This window comes from Pygoscelis adeliae, unplaced genomic scaffold, assembly GCF_000699105.1.
Source record: "Pygoscelis adeliae isolate BGI_AS28 unplaced genomic scaffold, ASM69910v1 Scaffold29, whole genome shotgun sequence".
Lineage (NCBI taxonomy): Eukaryota > Metazoa > Chordata > Aves > Sphenisciformes > Spheniscidae > Pygoscelis > Pygoscelis adeliae.
The window spans coordinates 422,782-433,264 of record NW_008825611.1 but is presented as its reverse complement, the minus strand read 5'-3'; the positions used below and the strand labels follow the sequence as shown (position 1 = coordinate 433,264).

Sequence of the window (10,483 nt, the reverse complement as noted above, 5' to 3'; positions counted from 1 at the left end):
AAAATGAGTCCTTTGCTGGCTTTGTTCCCTTCTCTCTTTCAGTGGCATCCTGAATTTTTAATGGTTTTAAGTGCTGGCATTCGTTGAGGGTCCTGGGATGAATGATTCCAACTGTACTTACTGCTTTTACATCCTTCTCCAGAGTCTTTTGCTACTGTCAAGTTGTCAGCACCTATTTAGGGGTGCAGAGGGGTAGGGATGTTCGTAGGGTAGTCCTGGCACCGTCCCGGCAGTGGGGACCACTCAGCCCTTTGAATTCGATCACTTAATATGGGATGACATGGGGATGGCAACATGCTACCGAAGGTGGGAGATGCCTGGAACTGCCATGCTCTGGAGTCGTCCTGAGTTACGCAGCCCTTGATGCGTGAGGAATTGAGGTCTTGAGTTGCACTAGAAGGGTTATGGGGATCAGTCCTCTGTTCAGGAGGTCACCGAGGACTTTGTGAAGAGTCAAATACAGAATGGGTGAGAGGTAGCACCGTGGACTTCATCTGAACTTCATGCAAGAATTGTGGTGTTTGTATAAATAAATAGTTTAGGAATAATTTTAGCTTTTCCGTTAGGGAATCCTTTTACTGGTTATGTGGTATATACATATATATGGATTTGAAACCATGTCATCAAGCTGATAGAGAAACCGTCACTCTCAACTGTCGTTCTTTAAGGACAAGCATCAGAAAGCAGGTACAGAGAGTTTTAACAGGAGAATCCCAATTGCCCAATTGTTTTTTGTTGTGGTGGTGCTGGTTGGTTTGTAGTGGCTCTTAAGTACCTGAAAATCTAATGATGGCTCTTCTAAATTTAGGAAATCCTTTATGAATGTTTAATACCATTGGAGACTGATGCTTGTCTTTTTTTATTTACAGACTCACTGGACCTTCAGGATATGTCACGGATGGGCCTGGAAATTACAAATACAAAACAAAATGCACCTGGCTCATTGAAGGAAGGTGAGCGTAGTAAGCACTTTGGGTTTCAGTGTTGCTTATTGTGACTTTTAGGTGAGGTTTATCTGCACCGAGAACCCTTAGATCTCACGAATCTTTTTTGCTATTCTTAAAACTAGGTAGGGCAGCACTTAGTTATTCTTGATAAATAATTTTTTTGGGTTTTTTTGTGCAACTGAGCCCTCCAAACTGACTTCTGAATTAGAGGTTTCCTGTGTAAAATACCCTTTGTGTTGAAACCTCACGTGGAGAATGAAAATAAATGCATTTGTGTAAATAAATAAAGAATTACTAATTATTTAACTGTTATCATAGTGGGCCATTCAGATGTTGGGATTAACTATGTATGGGACTTTTTGGCAGTGTGAAAAAAATAGAGCAAACTCTATTAAAGGCCTTATTCATGAACAATCAGTTTCTGTAATGATGCATTTCAGATGCTTATTTACTCACTAGGCCATGAGGACTTCAGAGGGACCATTGACCTTTTTTGCAAAGGTCTTCTAAACTGCGAGAAGTCGCTCAGGCCTCTTCCTTTCATTTCCCTGCCCTTCTGGTGTTTGATCCTTATATTGCTTATAGTGATTTCTTGCACAGATTTTTAGGAGTAGCGTATTTAGTGCATATCCTCTGACTGTCATCTGATTGATGGTACAGCAGTGCAGAGCATCTGACTCATTGAAATATATTTTTCATAGTACCAAGCTGACACCAGGACTGTGAAATCAATTTGTTTAGTCTCTACAGCTTTGCATGGTCAGTTACGATGATGTGTGTTAACAGCTATGCGTTAAGTCACGTTCCATACCGTTCCCTGAATCTGTAAGTAGAGAGGTTTGTGAATTGGAACAAGTCATGTGAGAGCATGAACTTGCAGTGAACGCCCATAAGCTGAGGTCTCTTGGCATCTTGGAGGATCAGAACTTACTAAAAGGCCGGAGTACGCTTTTTTTTAGTCTCTCTATGTTTGGGAGGTCTGATGAGTCGGGAAGGTATTTAACTTCATCTACTTCAGACATTTATTTTGGATGAGTAAGTTAAATGCCTAAACTCCCAAGATGCTCAAAGGTGACGGCTAAGCTGTTCCAGAGCGCCGTCCAGAACACTGAAATTGGGAGCCTACCACTCATTATTAACTACATAAGGAGCCCAGTTCTTTCATGTGGTTAAGATCAAAAGTTAGATGCTGTAAGTGGCAACACCTCTTAAGTGTAGGTAATAAAAATACAACTTCAGACAGTTTGGAATTATAAATAATTAAAAAATGTTTTCCAAGAATGTTATTACAGACAAACCAGCCTCAGCAATTCTAGTACAGCCAGCTTAACCCTCATACCTTCTTTTTCTAAAGGATAATGTGACTCATGTTTTTATCAGGAGTGAAGTGCTGCTCACGGGTCCTCGATAATGTCACCATAACTGCTCCTTCAGCCTTTGTTTGCTAGTACTGGGAGGCTTCCTAGAGAACTATCACTTCCTGGGGTCTGAAGTGAGATCTTACTTGCTGTAAAGAGGTGTACAAAAATCTTCCTCCTTCTTTCGTAGCCAGGCATTTAAGTTGGTGTTCTTTTCCTGCTTCTGATTATTTGTACCCTGCTGTCAGAGGATGGTGGTAAACAGAAAAGAGATAATCACGCTGATTAAAACAGCTGAAATATGCACCTTTGTGAAAATAGCCCAAGCTCTCTGCCAAATGTGAAATTCCCAGAGAGATCTGGACTTGGAAAACAGCATCTGCAAAGCTGTTAAATTCTGCTGAGTGCCCTCACCTCGTTGCTAGCATACCAGTATGTGGAGGGTTTTTGAGGTTAGCAAGTAAAGGTACAATCCAAATGTGCAATTGAAGATGCTAGATAAATTCAGATGTAAAATAAGCCATGTGTTCCTTACTGTACTCATTTCCTTTTTGCACCATTCCTGACTCTTCTTGGCTAGTGTCTGTGCTGTGTCCTCATCCCGGGGGTGTCATTTTATTCTTCTCCAGGAGCATGAGACAAGGCAGATGAGATCCAGCTGGTCCGAGGATCCTGTCTGAGGCAGAACAGATCTCGGAGATCCTGTCTGTAGCCATGTGCCTTGCAATTCTGCAAATGGGTGCTGTCCGTTAATGAGTTGTTAGCTGTAGCAAAGATAATCTCTTTCTTTTTGTTCTTGGTCTAAAGCTTTTATTGATTAAGTATTTCTTTCGGCTCTACAGCTGTCAGGCTGCTGAAATAGAAGCAAACCCCCTACAAGTTCACAGGCTGCTCAGTTTTGAAACGATGAGTACTCTTTGTACCTTTTCTTTAAGCAAGACGTTATCCTTGAGTTACACCTGCTGCTTTTTCCAAAGGCCTGGAGTAGATCATTGTGCCTATCAAAAAAGATTCTTTTGCAGAATGACTCCCTAAAGAATTCCCCTTCTGTGGGAAGGAAGGACTCTATGGCAAGCTGACATTTTATTAATTTATTTGATTAGGACGAACAAGGATTTCATCTGAACCCAAGGGCAATGCTGTTGAAAAGATCCTAATCACTTGCATCTATCCTTTCAACAGCTACAGCTGTGGGTAGGAAAAAGCAGTGCTGCTGTAGATTCACTTTCTTTTTATCTCAGGGTCCAAGCACAATATTAATGGTGTTTTCACCCTCCTTGAGCTGAGCCCTAAATTAGATACCTGCTGTGGCTTCTGTGTGATTCTCTTTAGATGTATCTTTGCATATTAGCCATGGAACTAATGGCATCTAAATGTACCTTACTTGGTTATGGCTTAGTGGGCACCTTTTGTCTATGGAGTGAAAGCAATGCTGATGTGTTTTGGTGTCTGAACTACTGTTTCTGTCCCCACATCAACTGAGTAAAACCTTTTTCCTGATGATACGTCTCAGAAGATCAGGCCCCTTGGTTGTCTTCTCTTGACTTGGTAAGGCAACAGAGTAGTCTCTCCTTGACGGGTGGTGTTAACATCGGGGTGTGCTGGGCCCACTGCATTCGGGTGGAAGGCAGCAAGTCTCTTCCCAGGACTTCCAGCTCGTTCATTCTCAACTGGTCCCAGTATTTTTTGTAACGCATCTCCAGAAGAAAGTCAAGCAACCTGATTAGCGTTTGTGAGTAATGAGGGGCAGTGAGTGGTTACTGCATCTTGACAGTCCAAGTAATAACCAAAGACCTTCCTTTTGGCAAAAGGTAAAGCCCCAGGGCCTCCCGTCCTGTAGAAGACGGGTCTCCTCTGCATTCTCTTGACCTGTTTTCTCCAGCTCCCAGAAGGTGGTGAGCAAGACTGAGAATTTCTTTAGTTAGCGTCCACTGAGGCATATTTCCAGACTCCAGTTTGGAGGGGCTTCCCTCAAGAGGGCCATCCTGCAGTACTGCACAAGTAATAAAGCAATAGAAGAAGGATTTCTGCCAGCTTCTGGGCAAGTAAATAACCGCAGGCCATTGTAATTGTATCAACCTGCAGAAAATCCCTTGAACAAGAAAAATAGCTCTGGTTATTTCCCTGATGGTGGCTGTGATTCTTCATAGAATCATTTAGGTTGGAAAAGACCTTTAAGATCATTGAGTCCAACCGTAAACCTAACACTGCCAAGTCCACCACTAAACTGTGTCCCTAAGTGCCTCATCTACACGTGAATGTGTTGTCCATGTAGATTTTCCATGCTTACCCCTGTCATTAGGAGAGTCGGTACTGGTAAAGAGCAGAGGGCTGGCAGTGCCTGCGCTTCAATTTCTGCTGTTGGTGGTGGGGAAGGGTTTAAGGACACAGTTTTTCTGACCATAAAGAAGCTGTTGCTTAATACCAGGCGAGCGTGCACACCAAAAAAGAAAGCCACAGCATGTTTGATGCATCTACAGTTACACTAAGTCACTCAGTTTTAGTCTTGTTTAGAGACGAGCTTCACACTGGAGGAGTTTGTTGGAGGGACTTTGCCATGTGTGGCGAGTGGCTAATTACAAATCTCTTATTTATTTTTTTTTTTACAGGCCAAACACAATCCTCAGGCTTCGATTCAATCACTTTGCCACAGAGTGCAGTTGGGATCACTTGTATGTGTATGACGGAGATTCAATTTACGCTCCCTTACTGGCAGCCTTTAGGTAAGTTCCCCTTGGTAAGAATCTAATGGTACGCAATGATATTTCTTTAACTTGGAGCCTGAATCAAATGTGGCTTCTAGCAGTATAAGTATGTTCCAGTAATCTAAATATATAATACTGCAAATACAGCACATACAGCAAGTGTCCTTTTGTGCAGTCAGCATAAACAATTAAGGAGTTGTTTTTGCTTTTACAATGAACAAATCATGTTACTACACTGTAGCATAAGTATTATGTTTTCATTTCCAAATCGTGATTATTTGAGAGACAAAAAAATTATTGTCATCTGGTTGAGCTTGAGATGATTTGCTATGCAGGCTCCTTCTAAAGTAGAAAACTGCCCCATTTATCAGGTTTGAACATGACTTAAGATTAATTCATAGAACATCAATGCTGACAGAAGGCAAAAGCCAATTAATCAACATTGCAGACATATAGGTCTCGCAAAAGTATGTATATCCTTACGTACCTTAAACTTTACATTTTTAAACTCTTTGGAACATATTCAGAAACAACAATGATGGGTCAGACAACCTTGTAAAAACGTGTAAAAATATCTGTTCTTCTGATGGATGACTGGTATTTGGCTCATCTGTCTGTGGTGAGAGACCAATTTGTGGATGCTGGTTAAGAGTCGACATTTCACGAAGAGACCTAAATATAACTTGTGCATTTATGTACTTTAGTCTTGCAGTGACAAGCACCACCTTATGTTTTCTATTCTTTTAGCTGAAATTAGAAAAATAATCCCAAGTTGTGTATGGAAAAACTAATGATTCCCTTTGGACTCTGCTTGTTCCAAGTGGCTGATTAACTATTTTCAGAATTAACCTTCTGCTGTGCTTCCTTTCATTTGTGAAATGAAGTTCTAAAAATACTTCATGTTTGTTCTAAAAAACCCTTGTAACCTCTATAAGAGAAGATCAGCATAGGAACAAAATAAATGAAAAAAACAACATGGTTCTTTTCGGTCTTCGACTGAAAATGCAGAGTTGTTTTGTAGTGAAGGAATGCTTCCTGTAAACCTTCAGACTAATCTGAGGTCAAAACAGGACACACAAATGAATTATTATGTTATTCTCACCGCATCTGAAGAAGAAACAACCTTCTGTCTTCTAAAAACCTCCAAAAACCTGGAAGTGCAACCTGGAAGCACTCTCCCGGTATCATGCACTGGATTGATAGGCAGGAAGGGGAAGAAATGTCATCTTGACTCTCAGTCATTTTGCTCTAATCGAGCTAATTTTTAATATGCTGTTGAAAAGGTGAAATGATCATGATTTGTGCCTGCAGTTTCTTGTGTGTTTTCCAAAAATTAATAGGCTTTTTAAATTGAGGTTATAAGTAGTTCACAGCATTAACAATTATGGTTCAGACTTTAAAATCATCTGTAAATCACTAGGAAGTCTGTGCCTGAGGACAAGCAAGCGTGAGCTTAATACAATAACATTTTTGAGGTAAGAAAAAAATTCAATTATTTTTTTAATTGCTTCTTTAGGTGACATTTGAATTTCATCTTCATTAGTAGTGAGCTGTGTTGTTCAGTAAACCAAGTTCAGGAAATAGCAGATGCTTCTAATTTTGATGAAGTGCAAAAAAGCATCTGTTGAAAAATACCTTTCTCTGATACAAAAATAAATGCACTAGAATTTTTAAGAGCGGTGTTCATATTTTCTCTCTCTTCTTGGCTTATGTTAAATTTTGATATTAACCATAATCATATTTCACTCTTCACTATTTTTGCACAGTGTCAGGGGATTTGCAAGATTGAGCTTTGTACAGTTGGACACTGTAAACTTTCGGAGTTTGTTGATAAACACTGTGAATTCCTCCCTCTCTAAAGTTCAGGTTTTGTTACCTCCCTGGCTTTTTACGGCGGTTGCCTGAGCCCTCGCTTCCTTCACTGCTCTGACCTTGTTTTCTTGACTTTCTGATGCCCGCTTATGTTTGTTCACAATTTGGTATTTACCCTGAATGTAAGATGATCTTGGATATCCTCAGCGCTGCACTATGGAGAAACTTTAAATTGGTTTTATCAATTTTTAACTGCGATAAATATTTGCATAATGCAAACATTTACACAAGTGCAAGTGTCTGCATAAACTTGTTTACTAAACTCCTCGTAGTCTGTGCCCCCAGGGCTGTCCGGTCCTGTACATTAAGCTTTTTTTCTATTAAGCAGGGTTAAAAATCTTTGCTGGTTTATATTTGTGATCATAGGCAACATGAGACTGTATGAATGTGCTGCTTCAAAAATGCAATAAAAGAATGTGGAGGAAACAGAAATCCAGCATGTTCTTCTGCACAGAATGAAGAAATCTGAAGCAGATAAACTACACTCATCGTGTGTGAACTCTCTTGGTTGTGTTTTTAACTTTACTCCATGTTAATCATTTACTGGAGCTGCTTTTGCACCTTTATTTTCATTTCGCGCTCGTCGGCAGGGGGTGTTTTCCTCTTCAAAAACAATTGTTCTTTTGCAAGACCTTTGGCCGTGGCTCTGCACTTGGCTCGGGGGGAGAGACCACTGAGAAGCGCCTCGCGGCTGCTATCAGGTGCCAGACGGGTGGTGGTGGTGGCAGCGGCTGCCCCACGGTCACTTGCTGAGCTGGCTGCTCTGCGGTGCCTCCACGTGAGCTCTCGTACCCTCAGAAAACAGGAGCAGCTCACCTTCCTTTCGTTACTTGCAGGTGACTATGGCACTCGTACACCCAAATTTGAGTCTAGGCACAGAACGTGGGGCGAGTTGGGTTGGAAGGGACGCTGGTCTGATCCCTCACTCAAAGCAAGGCCGGCTTCAGAGTGGGATCAGGCTCTTGCCCAAGACCTTGCCCAGTCAAGTTGCCAATTTCTGTTAAGGATGGAGATCTCGTTGATCCTCTGGGCCAGTGTTCCAGCACTTGGTCACCCTCATGGTTCAAAAAAAAATTAAGGGGGAAAAAAAAAAAAGTCTTATACTAATATCTAATCAGAACTTTGTTTGCTGCAGCTTGTGTCTGTTGCTTCATGTCCTTTTTCTGTGAACATGTCTGGTGCTATCTCCTCTGTAATCTCTCCTTAGGTAGTCAAAGGCAGCAATTAGATTTCTCCCCATCTTCAGCCATCTCTCCTTCAGGCTAAACAAACCTTGCTCCTTCTGCCTCTCCTCCTACATCGTATGGTTGTCCCCCTTCTATTTTTCTCCTTCTATTCCCTCAATTCTTTGCCAGAAATCGTAACCCATGTTGCTTCCACGGGCACACGCAAAGGCTCGCTCTTTCTTCTGCTTTGTCCTCAGTGCCCTTCCTGAACTAACCTGCAAACCGTGCTTACCCCTCACTGTTGACTTGTTTCATAGCTTAGAGCAAATGATCAGCTGATAACAGCAGGGCGGTTGCTGACGAGGATTAATTACACTGGGAAAGGTACAAACCATGTTGAGCTGGTACTATTTGTGTTATGAGAGTATCCAGAGCTGCTAATCAACTTAGAGCTGATGTTATATAGACTTATAGGAAGAAGCGGTCCTTGCCTCCGGCACATAGAGGCAGAGAACGAACTGCAGGTGTACGTGCTCTGCATAAAGGTTGCCCAGAGAGGTGGTGGATGCCCCATCCCTGGAAACATTCCCGGTCAGGTTGGACGGGGCTCTGAGCAACCTGCTCTAGTTGAAGATGTCCCTGCCCACGGCAGGGGGGTTGGACTAGATGGCCTTTAGAGGTCCCTTCCAACCCAAACTGGTCTATGATTCTATGAAAGAAGACGAAGGGACTGTTTAGTGCTTAAGTTTTATTGCTCTGTTTGCTTCAAAACATGCGTTGGGTGACCTTCGCTCATGTGCGTAACCAGGTTTTTGCCTATCAATGTTCTCGCCCTCCTCTGATGAAGCTGGCACTCAGCACATAATCAACCATCACCTCCCAAATCAGTTTTTATTCTGGGTCCTGAGATAGGGGATATATTATGATCCTGTGCTGGACTGTGTTGCAGTACGGTCATCATGCACGCACGCAGTTCACGGAGCAGTCCAGTTGACTTTTTGCTCTAGCAGCCTAAGTATTTATTATTTTGCTCTATTTGTTTTCTTTGGATCCACGATGACTTTTAAAGTATTGATTAAAAAAAAAAAAATCAGTATAAGGTGAGGAGCAAATGTATTTGGGGTTTTGCTAGAAAGGTACCTGCCGAATGATGTTCCTTTGTTTACATTTACTCGTGAGCCCGTCAGTGAGCCAGCTGATCCTTTGAATGCATGAGAATTGATTAATCAAAATGCCTTTGTGGTAGAAAGATTTCTTAGAGAAATGTAAACGTATCAAACTTGCTTTTGTTCACTAAACCTGTAATCCTCCCCCCCTCTCGCCCCAATCATCAAATCAATTTGACAAGATGGAGTTTCTATTTTAGAGTTTTGAAAGGATAAATCCTCTGAGTTAAGTCGAGGCCTATAAAGGGAGTTTAGAGCAGAAAGTTTCTTCAGTTCTTTGCTTTCCCAGTTCTTTTCTCTTAAAACTGTTTCTGATGGACTGAAGAATAAGATTTGGGTTTGGGTTTTTTTTTTTTCATTAATTCAAATATCCTGTACTGAGCTTCACAGGTATTAAACAGGCAACCAACTTTAGGTTTTAAAAAAGGAAAAGGCATTTGCACCATGGCCGGTAGCGCGGGCTGTCTCTCCAGGACCTGTCGTGGTTTAACCTCAGTTGGCAACTGAGCACCACCCAGCCGCTCGCTCACTCTCCCCGCAGTGGGATGGGGGAGAGAATTGGAAGGGTAAAAGTGAGAAAACTCGTGGGTTGAGATAAAGACAGTTTAATAGGTAAAGCAAAAGCTGCGCATGCAAGCAAAGCAAAACAAGGAATTCATTCGCTCCTTCCCATGGGCAGGCAGGTGTTCAGCCATCTCCAGGAAAGCAGGGCTCCATCACGCGTAACAGTGACTTGGGAAGACAAACGCCATCACTCCAAACGTCCCCCCCTTCCTTCTTCTTCCCCCAGCTTTATATGCTGAGCATGACGTCCCATGGTATGGAATGTCCCTCTGGCCAGTTGGGGTCAGCTGTCCTGGCTGTGCCCCCTCCCAGCTTCTTGTGCACCTCCAGCCTTCTCAGTCGGTAGAGCACGAGAAGCTGAAAAGTCCTTGACTAGTGTAAGCACTGCTCAGCAACAACTAAAACATCGGTGTGTTATCAACATTGTTCTCACCCTAAATCCAAAACACAGCACTGTACCAGCTACTAGGAAGGAAATTAACTCTATCCCTGCCAAAACCAGGACAGACCAGATACTAAAATATTTTTTTTAACTTTTAGAGTTCTTCTTCACTGTAATGGCAAACAAGGTGTTATTTCTTTTGAGGCTTTTCAGTCCATGTCATAGTCATCATGTGACATAATCGTTAAAAATTACTGAGTGGCGTGTGAGACACGTTTTAATGTTTATGGTTTGTCCTCGTTCTGCTGGCTCCGGAAGGAAGA

At 42.1% G+C, this 10,483-nt stretch overlaps 1 protein-coding gene across 1 annotated transcript in view; it reads left to right on the top strand.

The window, feature by feature from the left end:
* Positions 1-280: 280 nt before the first annotated feature.
* ATRN (attractin) overlaps positions 281-10,483 on the top strand; it is a 117,233-nt gene continuing 107,030 nt past the window's right edge. The window contains exons 1-3 of the mRNA XM_009332713.1: positions 281-306; positions 870-953; positions 4,915-5,028. Of these exons, the coding sequence (XP_009330988.1) occupies positions 281-306; positions 870-953; positions 4,915-5,028 (224 nt within the window). The remainder of the gene's footprint in view (positions 307-869; positions 954-4,914; positions 5,029-10,483) is intronic.